The 27,685-nt window shown below is 42.1% G+C and overlaps 1 protein-coding gene across 3 annotated transcripts in view; it reads left to right on the forward strand.

Moving 5' to 3' along the window:
- The first annotated feature begins 7,678 nt into the window (after positions 1-7,678).
- LOC116429275 (uncharacterized) overlaps positions 7,679-27,685 on the forward strand; it is a 230,344-nt gene continuing 210,337 nt past the window's right edge. Inside the window, exons 1-2 of one of the 3 annotated variants that reach the window (XM_031982059.2) lie at positions 7,679-7,816; positions 25,857-26,361. In XM_031982059.2, coding sequence (XP_031837919.1) covers positions 26,124-26,361 — 238 coding nt within the window. In that variant the 5' untranslated portion in view covers positions 7,679-7,816; positions 25,857-26,123. Of the gene's footprint in view, positions 7,817-14,203; positions 14,510-25,856; positions 26,362-27,685 lie in introns of those variants that run through there. The other 2 variants (XM_031982052.2, XM_031982044.2) reach the window with 2 other exon arrangements.

Below are 27,685 nucleotides of genomic sequence, written 5' to 3' on the forward strand. Positions count from 1 at the left end.
TTCGGAATTGCTTAAACACGAATTATATTCTGAAAGAATAAATCCTTCCTTAAATACTTATATAAAAATATGTTTGAAGTTTCCTTGAAGACAAACAGATGATCAATTCCCAATTAAATTCAATAATCTACTTATTCAGTCAATCAGCTTAGATTCCAAAAAAATAATAAAATCTCAAATTACTCCACAAATTTCGAATCAATGAGAAATTCCTTTCAGTTACACGATAAACACAAAGCTAATTAAGTTCCACGAAAACGTTCCGTACGCGTTTACAAGATTCTATCCGTTTCATAATAAAATTCTTTGCTGTTGAATGAAAACGATGCTTCAAAACGATCTGAAATTTATTAGTTGCAGGCGTGATACAGCAGTAGGACCTTCGGAAGATATTCGCGTGTTGTCCGAAGCGAATTCCAGATGGTCGAACGAGAGCGAATCCATCCACGGCACCGAGGTACGAATTGTTTGTTACGGGGTGCAAAGGTGCATGCAAATTGTAGCGTCGAGTAGGTTGTACCTGTTGGTAAGCAGAAGCGTTTCGCAATATGGAATATCGAATGCAGTGACTTGGCTGTCTCGGGCAGACAGGCACCTAGGCACCGACCTACCGGATGCATCAAATGCACCGTGATAACGTCACTCACAGGATGTAGGGCTAGTAATTCAGCTCTCCAAAGGTATGGGAGGGAGGGGGGGGGGGATTCAGATTCTGCCCCCCTTCGTGTCTGGCTGCACAGTGCAACGAGTAATTTTCGGAATTGCGCTTCCGACGTCGATTTCGGCGGAGCGTTGCACGCGGACCACGCCACCTCAGAAAACTACCAGCAATTCGATCGACCTGCTGTATCGATCTTTTGTATAAGAATACCGGGCGCAATTTAACCTGAATCGACTGTGGAGAGAATTTCTGTGAAGGAAGAGTGGTATGATGATTACGCTTAAATTGGGAAATTAACGCGTTGACTTAAGTACCATTTATAGCTGTCCAATGCTCGTGAATGTAGGCACGAATGATGGAAGTGGCTGTTCTATATTCTTAGTATTATAAATAAAAAGGTATAGCTTTATTCTGGAAGTATGGAATCTTGATTGCACTCCCAAAGAATCAGCTAATCGATAGAAAGAGAAGAATTATAGTTGTACGAATTTATGCGTGACTTACAAGTATTCGAGTTTTTGTGAATGTCGAAGATAGTCAAGTTCAGGTTTAAATATTTGCGAACGTTTAATTTTGTTTGACGACTGTTGTACGATAAACTCGTCGATCGGGAATCCACGGGAACTATCGAACTCCTAATTACTTTCACTTTCCTCTCGCTCTGGCTTGAAACTCTGGAATTACTTGAAAATTTGTTCGGGACATCGAGTTTTATCGTCTATTACTATTATTTCTATCGTCCGCCATCAATCGTCCATCATCCAGCGTGCATTTAAAAATGTATCACCATGACTAGCAAGCACACGTATGTTTTACACGAAGAACCATCCTTGAAAAACCCGTCGACGTCCCGGTGGCAGTAAAACGGAAGAAGGTTCCTGGACGGAACAACCGTTACCGAGTGCTCGGCGATTCCGCGGAGAAGATCGCAAGGGTCGCGTGCAACTCTTTCATCCTGTACGACCGGTATAAATCGGCCATCGTATCCGAGCGCATAAAACGAGCCCTCGATTCATCCCTTCGTTCCGCGCAGTTTCTTTCCCTGTGCGGCAACCCGGGGACAGAATCTATCGCCGGAAAAAAGATCAAAGGTCAGCGATCGTTGCACCCGTCGCGCGTTACGCCGTGAAATTCCGCGCGGAAAGCGTCGCGACAGCCGCGAGCCACCGGGATTTTTATTCAAAGAACGTCCCCGTGCGCGGGATCGAATTAGTTTCGGGGTATGTCGGATAAAAATAAACTCGGCTCCACCAGTTTCGCGAGGAAATACCGTCACCAGACGAAAGGGGTGAGAGAGGGGCAAAAAAAATCGCTCTTCTCCAGCCATTTTCATCCCCTTTCTAGCCCGTCTTCGTGTTCCATCATTTTATTTCGTCGAGGAGGAGTAAGAATTGAGGCGAAAAGGGAAGGAAACGGTGGAAGAAAAAGATGGCGGTTGGGATGGGGTCGCAATGGTACCGATAGAGCGACGGGGTGCGGCACGTGACGCGGAAATTCGTTTACACGGTATCTGTGCCTGTAATGCGTACCGACGCCTCGTGTTCCATTCTAGTTCGATGGCGCCTTGAAACTTTATCTGCTAAATATTGTCCTTTCCGAGTTTGCTGCGCATTGAAATGTGCATCGCCTTTGTCGCGTTAACCTTTCCCGGTTAGAAATGCTGTTGGTCTTTCACTCGTGAACCTGCGACACTGTTGTTTTATTAAAATGTAGGTCATCGAAATTAGAATGTCCTGTCTATCCGGTTTCTCGTGATATTACAAGTAAATATAGAAATGTCGGACTTATCTCGATTAAAAGATGTTTCACAATACTTTGTATATGCTCTACAGTTAGAAATCTGGGACACTTTGAATTATAAAAGGGTTCGAGAAGAATTGTTTACTATAAACTTTGAAAATTCGAAAGAAACTTCGTTCTACTCTGTCGATTTAGCGAAAGCTTAGCAAGAAACTGAGCTATGAAAAACTTGGAAGTTCCATCAGCGACGTCACGGAGTTCCGATTGTTGATTTTACTGTCCTGGCGAGCGCATACAGTATCAAATTCTGGTCGGAGTCAGTTCGATAAGGGACGAAGGCGAGTCGCCATCGCGCAGGCCCGCGGAGTGCACAGTTTTCAATGTTTACTACGCGGGCATCGTTGAACAAATTATTCAAGCAGTACGTGTTTTACTTCCGCGCGGAAATCGACTGAAAGTTCGCCCGGTAACTTTACTTTCAATGCCGTTCGTTTGCGAAGTGTAACGCGAAACTGCGGTATAATGCCGCGTCTACGGTAAATCCATTACAAGGGGGACGCTCGGCGAACTGATAACACGATTTCGTTTTGACACCAACGTTCACGCTACTCTGTACTTTACAGTCGACGTTTGAACACTTTGATCGCTACATCCCTCGAACACCATCGACAGCGATTTGAAAATGAATTTTCTCGATGGAACATCGATAGAATATTTTGTTGAATGTAAGATTCTTGATGGTTCATTAAATATAATCCTGAAATGATTAACAATAGAACTACAGAGCAGTTGAAGACGGTCATTTTCAACTACGAAATTGAAGATTCTTGTAAAAGTTGAGTGCATTTTTTGGAAATTCAAGCGATCTTTAAGCGAATTTATTTAATAATCTGTTAACCAGACTGCTTGTATGATTTCGATTTAATTGTAGTGTGAAAAATAATTGTTCCGTTCGAAAGAATATTTTGTTGAGTGGTACTTCGGCAGTGAACGCATTAAACGCATCTGTGATTCTCTTTTGTTTTGTAATTAGAGGTTGGAGAGGGGGAAACTCGTGACGCTTTGTTCACATTTTTGTACACATTGCCGGATTAAACACTCGCGCCCAGCCCGTTCCTTTTAATAAGAGGGGAGAGCCCTTTCTTGACGGTGCCTGAATATGCAATTCCGCGGACTCATGAATAATCACCTCATTTTACATTCCCGCGGAGGGCTGGTTTTTATTATGTCACGAGCACGTGAGAATTTATTAATCAAATGCCGACGGGCCTCGTTATCGCCATTCTTCACGCGAATAGATCCCGAGCGACGCCGAAATATCATCGATTCCGCTCTAATTAGCGTGGCTCGTGCTTGACAAACTGATCAATCGGACAGCGCCGAGGGTTCATACAACATTAAATTTCCATTCAACATGCCGGACATTTTCCCTGCGGTTGATCTATGAGTCATAGACCCATGATCTCTATATACCTCCATCCTATCATCCCGCAAATTTTGAATAATTACTCTTAAAAATGTCTCTATCTTCATTCAACAAACAACGTCAAATCATCTCTAAACAATCAAACATAAAAGCTCAGTCTAACTTACATCTTCCAACTCCATTCAAAGATTAATCACCACACTCACTTAACCAATATTCCACAAAAACCAATATTCCAAAATTACCTAATTATTACAACAACACTCGAAACAATACTAGAAACACGTAACAGACTCAGACACGATACCCTTTCCTAAACCGTAAACGAATTCCCCTATAATTCTTCTCGAGGAAAAAGAAGGGAACGAGTTCACTTCGAAATTCAACGTTCCGTTAATTAAATACCGAACGCGTGAATATTTCCCGGCACGTACCGCGATGCTTTCTTCTAGCCATCCGGCGAAAGGTTCTCGGACACCGATGGAACCCAGTGCGCTTTGCATCCTGGACCCGGCGTGTACATCCGGTCGTGCTTTAACTAGGATGGTACTCGGTCTACTTTCCGGCCGGCACAAACACCGGCAATTCCGAGTCGAACGGCGCGCAGACTTTATTCATACCGATGCATCGCTCGACCGGCCCTTACACGTTCAAATGGACACGTTCGCGCCCCGAACGTCCCCCTTAACAATCTTCTTTCACCCCCGCCCCTCGCTACGCCGATCGCGCGTCCTGACTCTCTTTTGTAAGGACGCAGTAGTCTGCCGCTACTCAATTAGCACGGCGTACCTGCGCGCATCTGATTTTGCCGGTGATGCACCTGCAACACCGTCCGCGAGTAATTAGGCTCCCGGTGTCATTTGTTCCCTGGTAAAAAGCTGCCACGTAATTAGGGCAGATTCGATAATGAAAGGAAAGCCCCGAGATTCTGCTCGTGATCGATGATTAGGCTTCGATGGACTTCTGGGAAATTTAAATGTGCATTCTATGCACATGATATTGTAGGAGAGAGAGAATTTTATGTGAAACAGTCTAATTATTTCATGACAGCTCACAATAAAACTATTAAACAATCTCGATCGCACACTTTCTAGAATATTATTTCATTACCATACATTAACTTCACGTATACTTGGAATATTCTAGATTCATAAAAAATGAACATTATTGACATAAAGATCAATATAGAGAAAATCAATTTAGTCTAGAATACTCGAATATTTTGAACATTCATTCAAAACGCGTTCACACACACACACACAGTCGCGTCATTCATCTATTGCACACACATTCATCACTCATCAATATATCTATTCTCACACTCAAATATATCCCCCAATATAACAAGATATACGTGTGATCGTTTTTAGAGGTTTTATGGTAGAATAAAGTCTTTAAGAACTTTTTGATATTATATATAAATCGACGTGGACTTGAAGTATAATGATTCTAAGAGTGTTTTATTTCGATTGAAAATTGGAGAAGGGAAAATCCATTTCTTAATTCTGTTTCCAACTATACTTTAGAATTCTGAATAAAGTGTATTGTGTCAACGGTTAATGATTTCGGTATGTTGAATGTTTAATATTTCATTTCCACGTGTCCTGTGATCAATATGCACACCGTTTTGATGTATCCAGGGTTTAATGTTTAATGTCGATGTAGTCGGTGTTTAACGTGTAGCTTCGATGATTTAAAGCGATTCGAGGGTTGTTTGCTTTGTGGTTGTCGATGGAATAGAAGAGCTACTACTGGAAATATATTATTTGAATATCGTTTTATATAAAACAAAGGCTGCACTGGCATCATGTTTTATTACCAGAGTACTTGATATACCAACTGTGATACCAAATAATTAATTATTCGTAACACCATTCGCTAAACCGTTGAAAACTCTCACATATATCAATCAAGCCATAAATGAACAATTTCTTCACCGCGAAGATCGTCGCGTTCAAAATCTGGCGGGACAGTGTCTGTAATAACGTACGTCGGTTATTCATATTCACGCGAGCATACCTTTGTTCGCCGGCAAGAGACTCGCCATGATGAAAGCATCCCGCTCTCGCCGGGCACTAAGCGACACGAAAACATTCTGCGTGCTGATGTTAATTCCCAGATGCGATATTTCATAGGGTAGTTAGAAGTAAATGTACCCGTAGCGCGGCGGAGTGCTTTTCGAGCTGAAACTGGGTTTACGCCCTGGTATCATGTCTTGGTACACTCAGCCGTCCCGACGGGAGTGATTCTCGCGTTACTTCCGGCCGAGTCGTTAAACGGATTAAGATTTCTTTCGATTCGGCTCCGGCGGATCACCGAAAATTCAGGCCTGGAACCGCGAGTTGCGGTTCTTGAAACCGAGAACACTAAATAACAGTGCAGGTGCCTTACTTATAAAATTTTCAATTCAATATTAAACCTTGTGTAATGTATGAACACATAAAACATCAAAGTAACTTCTGTCTCTTAATTTATAGAAGGTAATCAATCGTGTTAGTTACGAAGAATGTCGATAATATTTAGTCAGAAAGTAATTAATATTTTTAATGAAAAATATTGTCGAGTGCAAAGAGTTAAAAGGTACTTCGTTAAGAAAGAAGTGCTGAACAGAATCTTGATAAGACACGCAAGGGTTAATTAAAAATTCATTTCAAACACTTGCTGTCTTCTTGGACGTAAGTGAATCATTCTGAATTCTCGAACACCTAGTATTTTGTTGAGAAATTCAGCTAATTTATCTAATTCTTCAACCCTTTAGCTCTATCTTGACTCGAGGCTCATATATAGAGAGCATCGAGAATCTCCTTTATCTAAGTTCGCGCTAAGCAACGAATCTCTGTGCAAGTTAAGTGAAAAAGATACTCTAGATACTCCAGCTGCTAATGACCTGGTCGAAGCGACGGTAAAGCTTGGTAAAAGTAAATGAATAAAAATAGCAGCAGTTGGCCGAAGTATCTGAGGAAGCAGCGTTCACCGATGAAGAAAAGACGCGGTCGGAACGGGGTTTATAGCGAGTAGGGATACTGTAAACGCTGATAGCGGCTTTACGACGAAAATTCTAGAGGTCCCTCGGACTCGGCACAACCGTTCCGGAATTTAAGATAAGGAGAATCGTTGGTGAAATATGAAAGGAGACGTATAGTGAATGCTCGGGATGTTTCGGACCCATTAGACGGACGCGGGAGCTCGGCCACGGGCACGGGAATTCAGTGATACAGTGTTAATCAAATTATTGTGGAAATGATATGGAAGCATCTTGCGAATAATGGAGTAGACAAAGAATTTGATGATGGTATATTAGTAAGCCTATGGGTTCGGACATTTAATTTTCCATTTGTGCAGTTCATTTCATAGTTTCAATTTAATTGTAGAATAGTATTTTCAGTTTCAATATCAATGCAATTCGTTGCAAATCAATCTAACTGATTGTAGAAAATTGAGAAGATTCAAAAGTCTCATTTTCAAAGGTCTAAATTTCTACGTTCTGCACATAAACTGAATTCTGCTAAAATCTGCAAGATTAAACATCGACATTTCCAATCACTATACATTTAAAATTCTCCGCTTACCTCAAAATTATCTCAATCTTATACCACGAAAATCCTCATCCTCAAAATCAACCCCACTCAGCATCCACCATTAACGCTCTGCCGTCACTTCATTAAACTCTGGGCGAATTGGAGGATAAGTTACGTGCTCTCGTTCCGCAATACAAGTTTATTCAGAATGTTTCTTGGATTCACGTGCGGGCCAGAAAAACGCGTAGTGTCGATAGTTGCGAAGTTCCTCGCTTAACTGACTTTCCCCGGATCCTCGAAGAAGAAGTCGTAGAACAAGAAGAGAGATATGGATAGAAAGAGAGGATCAAGAAGTAGAGGAGAGCTAAGAATTACTGGAGAAACCTAGAGGCTGGCAGCGGAGGAACACAGTAAAAGCGAAAGTGAAGAGGCTCGTCCTACGAGTGGACGCAAACCAGGCGCAAACTAGAGGTTAGTTATACAACTAGAATATTATTATATTATTTCTAACTATAGTTAGAAGTAAAGCTAGAAATTTCACTCATGCTCGCCGAAAGTACATTTGGACTGACATGGACAGAGAAGAAAGTAAACAGGAAATGATAGAAAAGAGGGAATAGTTTTCGAGAAAACAGATGCGTACGCGGAGCCATGACCGCCATAGAGCCATTGTAAGAAGAGTGGGTCGCGTTTTGACCATTTTTCATGGCGCCGTGCTTATCATTAACCATCGAGCATCGAAGTACGAGGATTCTCTGGCGGAAAATCGTCTTGGAACCGGTCAGGCCGGTTCCGTTTCAAGCTGACTTCCATCGTTCACGTTTCGTCAGGGCCCTGGTATGATATTATTATGGGAAGAATGGCCGGTGCCATAGAAAGGGCTCGAGGTACGCGAACAGGGTAGCTCCCTCAGTAAACTCCAGGCTTTCCTTTCGACGAGCTTTCGGCATTGTGCCCGACCAGCTCGCTTGGGGGCCAGCCCGCGCACGTAAATACCATGATTGATGGGCTAGAAACAGCTCTCCAGTCCCCCCCCCCTCCGGACCCTTCATTCACATCGTAGTTCGACCTATTTGGTATGAAGAGCGAAGTTTACAAGGAACACACAATGGAGCCTGATTTTCCGCACCCACACTTTCGTGCCGAGCCACTTAACACATCAACCGGCGTGGGCATTGTTTGATTGGTGAACGGCACGTGCTGCTATTAGGCGAGCCCTTCGTCTTCTTTCGAGCGAACAAGACATTAGCGTTGGGTTTCACTGTCAGCTTGACGAACGCTGGATTTCTGTGGCTGGAATTGTGGGTGTTTGGCTTTTTGAGTGATTTTGGAGAGATCGATCGGCAAGTGAATGTTTGGCAATTTGTTTCAGTTTTCAAAAGAGTTTGATTGCAGTGCAATTGTCAAGAGGAATTGTTGATAGCTGTGAAGAGTGGGAAGTTTCTTTTGGAATAATATACGGTGTATGTAATTGGTACTTAAAAATGAATGTTGAATAGGTATGTGGTAGGAGTAGTAATAGTATGATAGAGAAAATTGTTTTCTGTGACTCATTTGCGAGAAGGGAGTTGCAATGAAAGCACAACGACACGTGGAGTCACACTTGAATAGTTGAGGGCCACATCGAAAATTTGAAAGGTAAATACAAAGGTAAATCGTAGTTTAGCCCGGAGAATCGTTACACCGGCTGCAGGGGAACTGCATTGAATTAGGGCGAACCAGAACCAAACCGAATCAAGCCAAATCAAACTGTGCACAAATTGTAAAGGGTAGCGTCGGCATCACTCACCTATCGATAATGATCCGATACGGTTGTTCTATCCGCTAACTGTTGATGAATCCTGCGAGCTTGATACACGTAATGTTCGAAAATTTTGCGTTCGTCTGATCATAACTCACCCTTTCCACTTATCTTCTATACACCAAAAATTCAATACCCCTTTCTATCTTTCTTGTCATCTCACATACAAATAACCTGTTCCATTTCTTTACAAACAGCTATCTACACCATAACCTAATTTTTTCTTCCATTCAATCAAATACTCTCCCAGGGATGATTTACTCACGCCTGAATATCCATTGAAAATCAAAATAAAATAATCATACAACTAGATGTACACAATAAACGAAGAATAATCGTTCCCAGACATTTTACGGTTCCTTTATACAATGAAATATGAGTTGGAAAAAAAGGGAAATAATGAAATTAGCAGAATGGAGAGGTGATATTTGTCTGTTGCCCGGCTGCCCGCAACGCCGCGGTGAATTTAGCCAGTGGGCCGAACAAGAGACGCGGCAGAAGCGATCTGTTATCAGCCATAGAGTTTAGCGGTTTCCTCGATCCCGCGGTGGATGTCTCTGACGCGTATATCTTCACCTGCACAACGGTACATCCGTATCTGTCGTGGCCCTCGACCTCAGTCCGCAGCGTATGACCCCGGGCTAGGTCCACCCCCTGAAAAGCTCTTTCCCTCGCGGACAGACTGGTTCAACGCTCCCCGACGCTTTCCGCGTCTTCAGCCTCCAGCAATTTTGTGAGAAACTCGCCGCGTGATTCTGATCCCTGGACTGCTCCTAGTTTCGATCTACAGGGATCCAGGAGAACGGAAACAACATACAGTACGGCCAAACGAACGTTTTCTAGACGGAACTCGATAATTTAGGAAAAGTGATAGAAAAATTGCAGATAAAAGTTGTCAGGTATAGAGCTAAACGTATGGTGGTCATATTTTTGTTTACATTATGTGGATGTTGTGAATTTTTTCAATGATAGTGGAAATTTTGTGTTTCGATTCAAACGTTTGGATTAGATTGAATTTCTTTCGTTTTATGTATACTGTGGGCAAGAGTGTTTGAAGATAAAGTTATGGAACGAACTGAAAATTTGACTCTGAAGTTTGACTCGTTTAGTTTTAATTTATACCTTGAAAGGCTGCGGGGAATACTAGTTCTCATAAAGAGGAGTTCTGTGTTATTATAGCTTTATTGGCTGAAACCAATTATAGAAGAATTTAAATTCCGCGCAACGACAGTTTGTTGGAACTTTTATACTAATCACTTTCGAAGTTATCACAGACAGTCCGGAGTTTCGTTCAGCTGAGATTATTTACGAAATTAAGTTTCATTAATTAATTACAAGGGACCGAAAGCAAGTTGCCGTTGGGAGTTTATTCTCCGGTAAGAAGTAAATCCGAGCAGTTCATAAATGCGGGTAGAAGCGAATCGTTTTTGTCATGCTTTTATCGCGGATTTTCCCGCGTCTGCCCTCCGCGGATTATAAATCACTGCTCGATCATGTTTATTTTATCGTCCCGAACGATTAATTATTTCCTGACGATTAATTATTCTCAGCGTTTCTTGGTAATTAATTATCATTAGATGTTTGCGTCTGACGGTCGAGCAATTGCGATGATATTGACCGCGGCTGGGAACTTATTACTATTATCTTCGCCATTTCGTTTGGTCCAATGATCATTACAAAGATGTAGTAATCAAATAATGATCTACAATTTTCGTGACTGTAATTAATTTCCTCTGACAGGACAACATCTTTATTTAACAGCTGTTATTAATCTAGATAATCCTGAATTCGTCTGAACTTGTAGAAATTCCCATAAAATTACGAAGAGATAAAACGTGACTAAAGTGATACAAATTTTTAATAATAGTCGGTAATAAAAAGTATTCAACAGGTTGATGAAATTGAATTGGCCACACGGTGTATCCTGTTTGCTTTAGACTCGTTTATTACTTGAAATTAATGAAGCAGTTGAGTAAATGACAATTTCATACCGAGTTTAATGAAATAATCGTGGACGAATATTCTCCAAAGTTTTTTGTTCAATACACATTTCAATTGTTTAAATGTATTCCCCTTTAATCATAGTTCCCACGAGGTCGCAACATTGTACCGTATATGCAATTTGATCAGTAGAGTCTACATTAGAAACGTCAATGCACAGGTAAACGTGGTTAATCAAATGATTATGCGGTAAATATTCTGCCCGTTGGTTCCATGATTAATGCGCTCGGCGCAACATAATTCTCGCGCGGGGAAGACGTTAATAAACTTTGCTTACTCCGCTTTGTTCCATTCAACATACTAAAAATTACAATTTCCCCGCGTATCCTTTTCACAAGATTTTTTACCCATTTCCCGTTACCTCTAGAAAGAAACCAATCTTTTTCTTTCTAGAAAGAAACCTCTAGAAAATACAGCTTTTTATTAACATATGCACGATGAATTTCGAAACAGCATCGAGAGAACAGGAAAACATCGACGTAGCTTCCGTTCGTTCGACATTTGTAAAAATAGAATTCGCCTGTCCCTTTCTCCCGATAAACAATAATAAGAATATTTCAAACAACGCGTATCCCGAAATATTTGACGCGATGCTCGCCGCGCGAAGCGTCATCGTTCATCCGAATGCAAAGCGAAGCATCGATCGCGTCGGCGTAACTGATTAATTCGTGAGATGCTTGCCGCCGCCATAGTTCCAAGTTGTTCGACGTCGTTTCCGGCACTCATGAAAATGAAAGTGTCACGTCGCGGGTAATTCCGGTACGATGGTACAGTATTAATCGGTGAAATTTCCGCGAGGCCCGCGCGGCTCTACGTATTAACAATTTAACGAGCCGACGCCTGCGATAGCTATTATAACACAATTATATACAACGTTTCCGGGCGAGGTTGTTCATGTGCGCGCATTGCGAACTCGCATTTAGTACACTGCTATGAAATGCTTTCGGGCCTCGCGACAGAAGCTGTTCCCTTTCTCGATCGCGTTCGTTAGAATTCCTCGAAGAGAACTGTACAAACGTTCACGCGATAAATAATCATTTGATAATTCCATTAACCCCTTTGCGTACTATTTACTTTCGCCACTATACTCATGTACCATTTTACTATCGACAATTTGGAAGAAATGCAACAGAATTGTCCATTCTACTTCAAGTGGAAAGTTTATTTGAAGATAATACAATGATAATAGCAAAATAGTTTGCTGTGATCCGTGGGTAATGAATAACATCGATTGTTAAGTTAGTCTAGAAATCTTCATCACGGGTCTCGTCATTGTACGACAACGGGTTAAAAAATGATCGTACTGCGCGAGTGTTTGTTATATTGGACTTGTAATTCGATTACATATGAACCTAACAATTTCAAATGATCAAGTGTTCCTGTGTCCGTCGTTCGCGACAAACGCGGCGTTCGGAATCCGGCACCGCGTTATGGTTTAATTGGTAGCGGGTCAGTAATTAATAATTCCTAACGTCGAGCAACAACGTAATAACGAGATTCCGCGCAACGACGTCGGCCAAGAATATCGCATCACAAAGCGAGGCTCGCGATACGTCACAAAGTATACCGGAAATTATTAGCTGCGGGGACAATCCAACTGTAGTTAATTTCGCGCAGGAGGAATGCCGGAGTCGGTCGGTTGAACTATGTGCGAACGGTTCCCAGACGCTATTATGATCATCGTAATAGTTATTGCACGTGTGCCGGTATTAAACTTGCAGCGGTCTGTTCTACGGGCTCAAGAGAAATTTCTGTAACGTTATCAGCGCTGCTACATCGCGGTACTTCTTCGGCTCGCGCGATACGCGCCGCTACGTTTCCGCGTGGTAAAAGTTTAATTACACACGTATTAAATTTCGCATTTCGGGAACCGCCGCGCCGCGCCGGATGAAACTCGTTAGACGCAGATGAGAAATGTAAGTTCCGGCGACGTGGTTTTATTAAACAGCTTCTGCGTACTAATTTGCACCAACAGACACCGAATTAAAATTCCTTGCCCCTGTCCGGGGTTCTGTGACGTTTCAGACGATACAAAAATCTCGTCGGAGTTTATTAAACTTTTTGTTACGCGGGGATCACGCCTTTGCGATTGTAATTGCTTCCACGCGACTTTTAATTAGCGTCCGCGGTTTTAATACGCGGGGATCTTGAAGAGAAGAGTATCGGCATTCAGATTTGTTTGATATTTCTTAACTGCAGTGTTATTTCGGATCTGTCAATTAATCGGGTAATTGTTACACGAATGTTTAGTGAACTGTATTAACAACTTGACATCTAGACACGATTAAAATGCCTGTCTTCATTCCAAAAACTATCAAATATCTCTCAATCACTCAAACGTTACAAGCCTCTCGCTCAAGCACAGAAATGTAATGCATAAATTCACGATCAACATCTCTAATTCCATAAGTCGCGAAGAAATGATTTAATTAGTGAAACAACAAGAGATCATCACGTAGTTCCCTGTTTTCCTATTAATTAACACTAGAACCGAGCATTTAATACGATTAACATGCAATTCCTATAAAAACTGTAACATTGGATTATTTTCAGTTTCTTCAAACTTTCATTATAGTACGGAAATGAAACTATTCAAAATCATTTCGAATATTCAATGCTTCGAAGGTATCAATAATTGCTTAACAAAAAGTCGAAACTAGTCATTTTGGTACGGTAGTTCTAGTGTTAAGCAATATATAATTGAACTTCATCTGTCGAAGGTTTCGTACATTTCAACGAATCTTCGTCAGCAAATGCTTAAATCATCATCCCCGTTCAAAATCTCCATGCTCGCCTAGCATGCAGCCAACAGTGAAGAACCGCGAGCATGTTAATCGCGATATATGATCGATCCCGGCGCCGCTAACGAGCCACGAGCACCCCCGGCCCAATGAACCATACGCGATCACGATTTCACGCGCGTTTACCTCGAAGAAAGCCCGCGACAAAAAGATAGCCGCCTCCGCCTCCGCCGCCGCCGCCGTCGCCGGTCCCTCCTTCCCATCGCGCACCCACATACATCCACTACGGGTCTACGTAGCCGGCGTCGCGCTTCAGACGGTGGGCGCGCGCGTTACGAAGAGTAGTCCGCCACCGGCCGCCGTCGAGCACGAACGCGCCGGAGCGTCCCTCGGCGACGTCCCTGTCCCGAACGCAAGAGTCTTGTGGTGACGTGTTCCTCCGTGGATGTTCTGTGATTGTTTCTAATGTGCCGGCCGCTGTCGCCGTTCGCTCGCGGCCCGTTCCTCCGAGTACACGCGCTCCGCGATACATGGTGAACCAGTGAAGGCCTCCGACAGGTGAAACCGGCTCGGCTTCGCAACTTTTCGGAATTATTCTGACCGACTTTAGGTAGGTTTCTGGTATGTTCTGGTATAGTTTATGGACTTTTCGGATTGTACTGTATTTTTTGGATCGCACTTTTGTGTGGATGTCGGGATTTTGAGAAGAGAATGAATGTTGATGGATATGAGTTTTTGAATGTTTATGTTTGATGCAGATTTTCTGGTAGCGTTGAGGTTTGAGTGTGGGTTTGGAATGGGATTGAGTAGTGTGTTTAAGAATTAGTGATGGAGTAGATGATGATGGTAGATACTGGAGAAATTTATAAGGTTGAATTCTATTTTCAATGGGTTGAGAGAGGATGTGTATGTTGGGAGTTTGATGAGTGCGGGATTTAAAGAGCATTTTCCATTGCAGTATTTTGATAAATTACAGGTTTCATAATGAGCTGCATTGCAGCTGTTTTATAATTTTGTCTGTTGATTTATCCTTTCCCGAGGGCCGGCAAAGCCGAGCGGATTGGTTTGTTAGTTTATGAAAGGGTACAAACGGTTGCCTTTCAGTACCTAATAAAAAAGCAGCGACTGTAAATAAATGCAGCAATAACACATCAAGTAATATTCCCTTCGTAATTAAAAACCGTAAAACTGTTACATTCCCGTTTACAACTTGAATCCCAAAGCTGAAAATATATTTCATTAACTCCATAAATTCAGAATCCAAGTAAATTCAAAATTCGACTTTAATTTTGTAAAACAAAATATATCTGCATTGCCCTACACTCGACGTGTACGCTCGTCATTAAATAATTCCGTTACACATCTCACTGCAAACTTCCAGCCTTCTGCACTCGAATACTCTACCTTAAAAACGCATCATTCTAATGAATAAAAATGCTCAAAAAATTCTAAACAATAAAAATGCTCTTCTAATCAATCAAAGTTCCTTCGAGTTGCAAGTAATACAAACGATAACCAACCTTCGAGTGCGAAGGATTAACACTATTCCCACCAAAGCTGTCAAAAGACATCTTTTGAAATTTAACATAAAATTACTCTCCAATCAGTCGTACATTCTAAATCAACTTTCCGACTGTTCCAATAACGAAATCTCCAAAATTCAATCGAGGAAAGGTGACTAAACCGAAAAGACAATTACAAGCAGAAATTTCGAAAAGTGTCTCTCGATACCTTCGGTAGAAACAGTGTTAAAACGGAATTCCACGGTTAGCTGGTTAATTAACGAAGCAGTATATTTCCCGGCGACATATTCGAACCGAATCTTGACAAACGACCGTTAGAAACTTCTCGGAGTATCGGGGAGCGAAGTAATTGCTGGGCCGGCCGGCCCGACCCGGGATGCCGCTGCCAATTTCGTGATCCCGAAAGAACGGCGGTCCAGATAAATTGTTATTCGCGGTCGGTGAGCTATTATCTTCGTCTAGATGATTCACAGGCCGTGGAAACGAACGACTCGATATTCCCTTGCGCGTTCACGATCCGGGGCACGCCGCATTTGCCCTCGACCTCTTCCCGCAAACTGTTTACGTCTCTTATTTCCGGGAACGCGAGGCACAACGTGGCTGCCGCTCGCCACGGTGTTGTCAGCACGCTGGAAAGGAATGTAATTGATAACGTTGGCAATAATTGATAATATTGAAACTGCCGGAGCTCGCACGGCTACGCGAACGCTCGTGGATATTTTCGAGCCTGCTGCAAACGATTTGATCGTTTCACGGATATCGTGTAACACGAGCCCTGCCAGGGATTATTATTATTATTATTATTATTAAATTGATTAATTCAATGTTCTTTTACTATGGGACGTATAAAATTCGGTTGGAATTAAGGGATGAATTCGTGAGGAGATAGTTAAATATTGTGGATAGGGAGATTGAATTTCTGTTCAGGTGCAATGTAACAATTTTTCGATACTCCATATCTTATTTCGGAATGTAGAGTATAGGATATGTAATTATTGAATAAATTACTGAATCACTAACTTAAGGAAGAACGAAGAATAATACAATTCGTTTTCTAGACGTTCCTTAACTTTCACTAGAAACGTCCGGGATAAAATGTCCATCGTGTCCATGTTTCGAGCGGGAAATTATTCACACTCGACTGAATCGGCGCGCGTTAAAGCTTTGAAAATGACGTGAACCTTCAAACTTGATGGAGGAAAGCTTTCGAAAAAAGTGCGCGTATAAAATCCTTTCGAAATTTCCGGGAATCGCTGGGACAGAGCCATCCGTTCCGACTATTTTATTTACCAAAGGTCTTTCCCCCCGTCGGTACGTTTTTTTTTTGTCGAGAAAAAAAGAATGAACGGAAAGAGTTCAAAGCATGGATTTTTCGCCACGGTTTTTTAGGGGAACTGGATATGCTATTTACGTCAGAAGGAAATGTCAGGGAAAATACTGTTCCGCCTTTATCGAAACCCCGCGTTTAATACGGGATGCAAAAAAACTCGTTTTTCATCTTACAAAGCGACCGGGGGAATGCGTTTCGCGTGTACAGCCGCGTTTTTAACATTCTCATTTAAATGCATCGAAACCCGGCGAAAATCATAATGCCGATATTCCTGGCGACTAAAGAATATTTTTTGTGCGTTCCTGTCGCGAAGGAACGCCGATGAAAAATATATTCAATGTTCGGTTGATCCCAGAGAAAATTTCGTACTCGTTCCATGAATTCCGTTTGAATTTATTCAGCCTCGATATTTTCGAATTACTTCGTTCAATCGTTCGAATTAATCTGAATGCACTTAATCGCGTGGAAAATCAAGTTTCTCGTAACAAACATTCATTCCAAAGTTTTCATTAATTTGTTCGTGTAGATTCACCGTTTTAGAATTTTAAAAATCCATTGCCTTGTACTAGAACCTTTAAATATTGTATGAAAATGTTAAATGGACTCGAGGAATCACTAGAAAAACGTGACGGGAAATTTCGAATGAATAATATTTCGATTATATAACGAGAGGTGTATATGAAGTTTGATTTCAATCATTGATGTTTTATTAAAAATTCCTCGTGCAGTATGACAACTGTACGCCGAACAATATGGCGCAGTGTTCTGTTGAAAATCATTCGGCGAACGCCGGCCGAGGAGTTTGAATAAATAATATATTTGTGCACTATCGAAAACCGTGCACAAAAGCTTGATTCATCGCGGATTAAACGCACTTGAAATTCATCGTTGAAATGTGCTGGCGATAAAAATTCTACGCGAGTCAAAATCATTCGATATTCGTTTATCGCGTTCGTAAGCGAGTATCCTCCGCAGACGGATGAATATTTGAATCCGCGCGGATCGGCGGGTGTGAAGTTATGAAAGGGCGAAAAAAAGGATGGGAAACAGCGAGCAGGGAAACGACGGACGCAATATCAAGATTGTCTCACGAAATTTCCCGCTGCGAAGCTTAACGATCAAGAAGACACGCCGGCCGTCTCCCGGGGGAAATTACGAATTACACGTTTTTCAATTAAATATAAACCGAGCTCGGTCCGCCGAGAAATGCCGCGCTGTCGCGTTGGACGTGGCGACGAAAAATCAGTTGTGAGGTTTTCTGCACACGGATCACGAGTTTTATCTGCTGGAAATACGTATACTGACTTAATGTCGGGTATGATCACGCTTATACGACGAGATACGCCGGCTTATGGAACTGTACGTACCAAGGTTTAATAAATGTTTAACTTCCAGATGTTCGCATTAAAGTTCAGCCTTTTTAGAGGCGAATTTTGAATAGATTAAGCTGCGAATAATTGAAACTTCGAATGGCTCTGCTTTCGAGCAGTTTCAGTTTCTAATCGTTCTAATTTCTAACCGTTGCAAGCTTTAATTGTTCCTAATTTGAACCGTTTCTAGTTCTAATGGTTCTAATTTCTAATAGCTTCAATCTCTAGTGCTTCAAATTCTAATGCTCGGAAATTCCAGCAGTTGAAAATTCGAATGATTCCAATTTCTAATAATTCCAATCTCTAATCGGTCGAGTCTCTACCGTTTCTAATTCTAACAGTTCAAAATTCTAATGATTCTAATTGCTCATTGTTCCAATCTCTAATCGGCCCAATCTCCGATCGTCCGAATCTCCAACTGCCCAATTCCCAATAGCTCCAACTCCGAATAGTTCCAATTACCAACACCTCGAGCACCAAATAGTCCAACAATTAAACACTTCCAACAGCGAACGAGTCGAATATTCAATATCACGCGTATCCAATAACTCGAGCAGCAAACAACTCAAATTTCAAACTGCCGACACCTCGCTCCACGGACCCGTGAACCCCGAAGCAGTTGAAACGTTTCCGCAGCTGTCAACGAGTTCCCAAAGATCCGCGGTTTACTAATCGCTCAATGGCCATGCGATAATCGCGCAAGCAGTCCGAGGCGAGGCGAAAATCTCCTCGCCCGAGGATCCGTTGAAAGGAAAACCCGCCAGCGGGAAGCGCATCGCGCGGCACTCGGCGCGGCCGTTCAAAGGAAATAAAGTAGTAACACGGGGACCGTGGAGAAATAGAAAGGAGAAGGGGCAGCGTCCGCGGTCGAAAGAAGTAATTAAACCGTGGCTCGCGTTCCGGTGGCCGCTTTCATCTCGCTTTCAGTCGAAATTCATTGGTGGCCGTCGAGGGGGAAGTTTTCGTTTAAAAACGCACGACAGTTTTTCCGGGGTTCCCGTTGAAGAGGATTCGAAGGAGGCGAGAGGACATCAAAAGAACGTTAGAACAACCGACCCGTGGGGAGGCCGTCTAGGGGGTGGAGCGGTTCAACGGGAGGTAGTTGCTCCCTGAAACCGCGCCGCGGAATTTTTCAACTTTTCTCGTCGGACCTGTCGCGGCCAGAAAACTCCGGGGTTCGCGGGGGAGTGAGGGAGAGAGAAGGAAACTTTTTCCGCGAAAAAAGAAGGGAGACGGAAAAAATAGAGCAGAGGCGATCAGAAAAAAGAAAACAAGGCGGGGAGAGAAAAAAGGATAAAGAACGGAGAGCGGCGGAGGGCGAGAGGTGAAAGGGGACGGCCAGAGGATAGAAACCTGGCTTGGTGCTGATTCTTCCAGGCGTGAATCGTGGTTGGTTCGAACTTTTAATTACCTGGTACTTAAGAAACGGTCTACGAAGAACTGGCTACCCAGGGAGAGGAAAAAACGAGGGAACGGCGAAAGAAACCAAAATGGGGAGTGTGATGTTTGGTTGTGAATGATTCGACGTTGAAGACTGTTGACGGAAAATTGTGGTGTTCGTGTTTGTTTAAAGAAGTATAGTTTAGAAAATAGATATTTTATATTATATTGTAAGACAGAGGATAGCGAGACTTTCGAATCGCTTAGAATGTTAATATTCCAATGGTTTAACGAATATCGATATTTCCATTCAGTTTCGAATTAAACATGGTACCTTCTGTTACTGACGTTTCATTCTGAAAAATTGAATTCTCTCTGTTATTCGTATCTCTATCCGGCGAGTATTAAAAGCTAGCAAAGGGACTATTTGACTAAAAGTTTGAAAAAACACGGTGCTTTTCGATCGGGCAGCGGTTAACGGGGGTAGGTAATGAACTTTCACGTATTCGGTAGAAAAAACAGACGAAGAGGAACCATTAGAAACGTTTGCCGGCGTCGAAAAAATTAATTCCGGCAGCGGCTATCGCAAGGATCTTGTAAAAGGCGCCTATTCGTCGGTAGCGATCGCGGCAAGAGGAAGTGGAACGAGTATAACATTACCGCTATCCCCGTGTTTCCCATTGTGGGAAGCGGTTTGATCTGCTTTTCACCGAGCAGAAGGAGGAATTCGCTTTTTCGTGGCACGAGCACACTCGCGTGCGAGCACGAAATAACCGAATAATAGGCGGGCCGAGATGCGAGAAATATGGTGTATACCCACCGTTAGAAGCGTTACGACTACTTACATAAGTACCAACGCAACACACGCGGAATGATTTGTGAATACTATCCTACACGTTATTTCGATACGTGGAATCTTTTGTTTTCCGCTGACATAACTGTTATTTCTCTGTAGCACTCAGAGAAATTTACTGGAACATCGTTGGGTAATATTAAAATGACTACGATACTGGAAACGGTTGAAGTTGAGGGAACTTTCATTAGAACTTCGAGATTTACTTGGTTTACTAAATACGTTACTTTTAATTGTTCTTTACATTTGCTATCGTTAGCGTACTGCTGATGTCTAATTTAAGTTTACCAGTAGCACAATTATGGACTTGTGAAACTAACAGAATCGCTGATACATTTTCAGAGTTTCATTTCATTTTCTTTCGTGTGAATTGAGTAGAATAAGGATTTCTTGTAAACACTTGATACTTTAAGCATTGTACGCAGCAGCGAATGTAAAGCTGTACTAATCGTTTAATTCGCCAACACGATTTCGGTCCCGGTATTCCCCCGAAACGTCAGTAACCGTCAGACGCGTGCCATTAACGAAAAATCGAATCCTTCAACCGGAACGGGAGAGTCAGGGATCGAAGCGTCGTCTATTGTCTTCGTTCCGCTCGTTAGAACTATTCTTTTTGTCCACGGTTCCGACCCAGTTCGGCGAGCGAGAAGTCATTCGCCGCGAAGGGTTCATTAAAATCCTCTCAATGAAGCCAACGACGGCGCCGCTCGTCGCCTAACGAAACTTTCGCCGTTGCCCGGGCCCGTCTGCTCCGCGAATTATAAACAAAAAGCCGAAGTGGGTTAACGCGATCGAAAACGGCGACGATGACGTGGATTGAGACGCGACAGCTTAGCCTGTAGAATGTTACGAAGCGCGTGTGTGTGTGTCGAAAGCGAGGTGAAGAAAGAAGGAAGCTAAGAGAAACAGGGAAAAGAGGAACTCTTGAGTTTCTTCAACGCAAAAAGAGAAAGAAGTAACAGAGAAAAAACAGAGGAAACGCGAAGACAAACAGAACAATTAGAAAGAGTATTGAAAAATAAGAAAACTCGAGATTTCAGAAGACGACGAAACGAGGGGAAGTTACAAAAACGAAACGTAGGAAAAGGAAAATATAGAGAAATGATTGGAAAGCCAAAAACCAAGCAGCAGTAGTAGAAGAATACAGAGAACATAAGATTGACAAGAGACGAGTGAAATGACGAGAGTTACAGTGAATTAAAGAGAAACAACAGTGTGAAACAGAAGACAGAAACAGTGACTGAGATAAAGATACAGAACGAAGATAAAAGGAACACGGGAAACGACGACGCAAGAAGACACCGGTAAAACGAAGCGCAAACCAGGGAGAAGACGTGAAAAGTAAAAAAAACTGGAACAGAGAGAATAGGAGAGAATTGTCGATCGGTAGAGAGAGCGAGACAGTCGCCGGTGGCAATGGCGGTAGGACAATTTGCGAGGCGCAACTTCCGAAAATCCGTGGATTTCAATGAGTCCCGCGGCACAGCTGCTTAGAACGAGCGAACGTTGTAAACTTGCCGTGGGGTGAAATTCGCGCGACGGCTGCGAGTCAGCCCTTTCTCTCCCTCTCTCCTCTCTCTCGTGTGCGCGCGGCCTGTATTTACGAAGACCGGAAATATTCTTGCGGAAGTAAATTCCCGTTTACGATGCCACGCGTCGCGCCCATTTCGAAAAAGCTTTATACTTGCCGCCCACGCTAGCCGAACGTCGTTGAAACGGCAGGTCAGTTTGCGCGCTCGCGATCCGCGATTTCATTGTATCGTAAAATTACGCGAACTGCCGGCGGGATACGAGTTGTCCGTCGGACCGGCGTGTTTAGCTATCGCGACCACCACCTCATATCGCGGGACCGGTGACGAGGAACGGTTTTACGGGAGGTTTATACTCTTCTGCGTTCGCAAAACAGGCTTCAGGGGCTCCTTGGGACGGAGTTGCTTCCGTGTAACCGGGTTGTAAGGTGGATGTTTTGTTTTGCGGGAATTGGAGGCAGGTGGTTTGGGTAAGTCAGGGTTGGGGGGTTTGTTGGGGGTTGAAGAGTTTAGGGGTTGAAGTGTTCGGTGCTTGGGATATTCGATTTTTGACGTTTTTTATGTTCGAAATGTTGAGTATTTAAGATATTTTATGTTTGGAATATTGAATGGTTGAGGTATCTAATGTTTGAACTATTTAAGTTTGAAGGTTGAAGTGTTTGATGTTTGAAATGCTTGGAATATTTGATTTTTGAAATGTTTGATGATTAATATATTCAATGTGTGGAATATTGAATGATGAAAGTATCTAATGTTTGAACTATTTAACGTTTGACTTGTGAACTTGACGTAACTATTTGTCGTTTGAGCTGTTTGCAATTTTAATTATTTAAAGTTTGAATTATCTGGCGTTCCAAACTGTCATCGCTAGAATTATTCAATTTTTCAAGCATTCAATAATAAATTCAAAGATAGAATGCGATGAAATAATATGAAGCGACCAGTATAAGAATGAAAGAGGATCTATCGTGCATATGTCAGTCATGAAGTGGTTCGCCGCGATCGTTAGCGCCGTTGGCCATTTAAAACAAATTCACACGGCGGTTTTCCATTCTCTTTTTCATCTGGCCGGGCCGTTGTCGGACTGATCTGTTTCGCAGGCAGCGAATTTCGCGCGCGTTCGTGTTGGAACATCCGCTGGTCCGACACCGGCATCAATAAAACTAGCTCAGCGACGTTTCTGATCCGGTAAACAACCGGTTCCTGTATTCTTTGTCTGTCCCGGTGACAGTGTGGAAAATAGTACTGTGCCAGAATTCTAATTTTCCCTCGGTTTGTGCTTTCAAAGCGTACGGTCAGATTCTTTTTCAATTATTTCATTCATTACAATGGGAATCCTTAATATTTCACAGAGAAAATTAGAATTTTAGTTCACATTATATTTCTTTTATTTATTATCATGCAGTAAAACTTATACTATTATATTTATTTCATATTACATTAGATACTCGAGTTCTTACAATATTTTTTAAAAGATATGGTAATAAGAACAATTTTTATTTCTCATGTCGAATATCAAAGGATTTTTTCAAATAATATAATTATATTAATTAGGTAAATAAATTTTTCAAAGGAGCGAGCATATTGCAGAGCAAAGTTCACAATATCTATAGCAGTTTCACGTGGAAAGGAAGAGGGCACGGGGCGAGGAACGCAATTTATATCCATCAGACTTGTATCTGATAAAGAGGCACGGAATACAAGTTTCCTGTTAACTTTAAATTGCAGATTTCGATTGTACTTTGGAATTCGTTATAAAACTTCGCCGGGCGACTGTGAAAAAGTTGGACACGAGTTTTAATAATGCGAACGAGTTACTTAACTTGAATTATAAGTTCCATCTGTTGGTACAGCCTCGTCAATATCTTCGATACTTTCCGCTTTCACGGTGGTTACTCGATCGGACCGAAATTTTCACGGTGAATTCTAATTATGCGTCTCGCTCGATCCGGAAAAATCTGACGTTGAAATTAACATTCGTTCGCGGGAAAACTGTTCCATGAATATTGCGTTCCCGAACTTTCCGGGAGATCTGATTAAAATGTATAATTTCAGTATCATATGACTGCAGAAACTAATTTATTGTCCAAGTACTTCCTTATGTCTTGTCTATAATATTAGAATTATTCATTAAAATCAATTATTAGCATTTATCTACTAACATCTGAATAAAAAATCATTTCCCACCAAAAAGCTTTCAGCAATTTCTCTAATTTCAACATTCTCACCTTCATTAACCCGTTACAATCGAAACTAATTCATCGAATATTTAATTCTAATCAGAAAATTCTTCAATACTTCTTTAGAAACTAATTACTATATTAAACTATAGTACTAACGCTTCGAAGAAATTAGTATTCTCCCCAAAAATTCGGACTAACGGAATATCAATGGTAAACGAGTTAAGGAAGCCTTCGCTCAACAAGTTAGCGAAGAAACAAGCGTGGAGACTGGTTGCCTGCGATCAATTATTTATCCACGATACGAAGTTCCATTTCATCGCGAGAAATCCGCGCGGTCGGAGCTATATACTCGTTGCGAATTAAACCGTGACGGCACGCGACGGACACGAGAATTCCCGAGCGGGAGGCGATAAAGTCAAACTGGACGGCACGACGATAACTCGCTTATCGTGGCCGGATTATTCCCCTTTCATCGAACAAGGACGACGGTATCGCCGGTCGACTGACAAATAGCCACAGGCCTAAGGTGTACTCTCTGTATCCTCGGTGAACATCGAGAGTGGATGCGAGGGAACAATCGATACGCGCAGTATTATGAGCATGTTAATGTGTCTCACTCGATCATCGCGCGCGACCATTTACATTGCGCTCGTAATGCACCTCGGAATTTAATTTGGAAATTTGCCTGGCAAAGTAATGTCAATGTTGAATGAAAAATGTTGAGAAAAGGCTTTAATACAATTCAATTCTAATTCCTATGAAAATTGTAAGATTATTTTCAGTTCCTTCGGATATTTATTGTAATATTCAAGTAATTTTCAAAATCATTTTGGATATTTAATGGTTTCGGAACATCAATTACTGCGAAACAAAGAAAGTTTTAGTTTTAATTTTAAAGTAGAAATTAAGAGATTAGAGGGATTTTTTATTAGGATCAAAGGGATTAGGGAAAATTGAGGAAGGGAGTTTAGGTATCGTTAATAAATTATTTAGTTCCGAAAGGAAGATGGATATTGAATTAAGTTGCTGTTATCTAAAAGTAGTGGAGTAGGATGGTAAAAAAACATAGTTGGCAACTTGAGGCCGGTCTTATGCATATTCAAATATTGGAACCACTATAGGACATCAGCCGTAGCTCTTATTATGCATTCCGAGCTCTGGGCCACGCGAAACAAAGAAAAATGGTCAATCGTTATTTAGAATAAAAATTTCAGTATAAGGCTGCGCTTTAGGACCCTATCTATGGAATAATCAAATATTTGTGGTTCTCAAAAATACGGTATTAAAAATGAGAAGATATTTTTATGGAAAACTGTACACATACATTTCGCACGCGTTTGTACTTCAACATTTTTCTTGTGATTCTATATTCATGTAGGAAAATATATCTGTTACGTTATTGTTGACACTGCTTTACCTACTAGATAACAGTAGATTCTGAAAACTGACTGTCGAAGGACAAAATAAGTTTAATAGAATTATTCAAACGTTACATTTTCGAAAATTCAATACCTGCGTCAGAAGTTGATCCTTTGAAACGAATTTCTTCCTCATCTAAAACCACTGTGACAATATACAACAAATCAATGGAACAAATTATTAGTTTCTGCGATAAACAATTTAATTCAGGTAAAAGTACTTCAGATTTGAGTCATAGATGTTACAGCATATCGCGGCTTCATCAAAAGATTGCTTCAAAAAACCTTGTTTCACGTTTTCCTGAAGAATGATCAACTACTGACACCAAATCGATCACTGCTACCTTTTACCTTACAGTAATTCCTTTTTCCCTTGATTCAGGATGTCGTGGTACTCGGTGTTCGAGGACCCCTAGCCCGATTCGCACGCAGCAACGATCGCAATCAGCGCTGGACCAGGGGACAAAGAACATTCTGATGAACGGGGGCGCCGCGAACTCGTAAGCAAAGGGCGTAGGATAATGTGTCGAAGTTCGAGGGAATCGTTCGGTCGAAATGAAAGGCGGGGACTGTTGAAATCGGCGAGGTGATTACTCGCGCGACGAGAGAATGTCATCCTGAAGGAAGCCGAGAATCACAGAGACGAAAGATGTGTTGCTCGGGCGGACCTGGCGGTATCAGATTGACCAGGTGCGGTGTGGTCTGCGGGATCGCGGCGCTGGCTGCCCTCAGCACCGCCCTTTTAGGACCCGCCTGGCTTCACACCGAGGAGAAGCTGAATCTTCCTTATCTGCCGCGTAGTTATGCGAACGTCGTGAGTGTGCGATTCAAGCTGGGACTCTTCAGGGTGTGCCCGAAGATCGTGAAGCCGGCGAACCTTACAGCTCGTGAGTAAACCTTCAGCATTTACCATTTAACGATAAACGACCGGTCAATTGACCGATTTTCAACGTTGATTTAACCCTTTGCGATCGGCGCTGCTACAACATTTAACATTTGTTTTAATCGGTTCTTTTTGCCGAGTACAGTGTTATTTTATGATTGAATTTGTATTCAAACAACACATTAACTTCGACAAAGTTTTAATATCTATATATTTATTATAAACCATCTATAGAAAAATAATTTTGAAAATATTTACTTCGACTAGTTGGTACTGTCACTAGAAAAATGTGTCGATCGTAAAGGGTTGATATATTGTTTTCTCTTTCGTTTATGGAAGTATTTATTTACGAAATATTCACGTACAAAAGTGAAAGTAATGGTAAAGTATTAGCTTCCTAAATTCTACTTTTCGAAATCATCTACCCCCGAACGAAACAACGCCCCGTATATATAGACAAACCCTGAAGACACGAAGCCCTTTGTCATCCGATCGAATAATAAACTCCAATTCGCCGTGTAATCCGGCATTAAACGCAAGAAAAAAAGGTCCCGGGCAGCTTAAAACGGGAAATCCTTCGTCCCCATGGCAACAGCGGCTTTTTTTCGTGCGCGAAGGCGCTTAGACCGTCCCATTGTTCCTCGAAGGAACAAAGAGTCACGGGAAAGAGTCAGATAAGAAGAGAAGAAGAAAACTGTTAGGATTACAAGGCTATCTGTATTCATTAAACTCTTATCTCCTCTACTTAGGCCCCTGCTAATTAAATAGTCGGGCGAAATTAATACGCGATACTGTCTTTATCACCTCCGTGCCACCTCTGTCTCGCTTGCTCTTCCCTCCCTCTCTTTCTCTCCCTCCTCGGGAATAAGCTCGAACTTTCTCCTTTATTTTCTTCGAAAGTTTTTCGTGGAAACTTTAAGCAGGAAACCTTTATCCGGACTCTCCGAGATCCTCAATCACCTTCTCTCTCTCTCTCTCTCTGTCACTCTCTCCCTGTCTCTCTCTCTCTCTCTGGCGCGTTCCCTCGAAAATCTCTGATTATCAACGAGAACTGCGAATTCGCCCCAAAAGAAGACACACTGCCTCCCTCCTCTTCTCGTTGATATAACCGCCCCTTCCTTCAGTCAAAACGTTCGAGTAGGAACAATGTTTCCCTCTCTAGGAACGAAAACTTTGGTTTCCGTCGATGCGGAGTTAATCTCGACACACGGCGCCGGAGGAAGTTTTCGACCGATTTCGAAAAACACTGCGCCGTTATTAATACGCGCTCGGTAGATGGCATCAACCAGTCTTGGACCGGAAATTACCGGCGTGTAGAAATGTATGTT

The sequence above is a fragment of the Nomia melanderi genome, chromosome 14, assembly GCF_051020985.1.
Source record: "Nomia melanderi isolate GNS246 chromosome 14, iyNomMela1, whole genome shotgun sequence".
Classification (NCBI taxonomy): Eukaryota; Metazoa; Arthropoda; class Insecta; order Hymenoptera; family Halictidae; genus Nomia; species Nomia melanderi.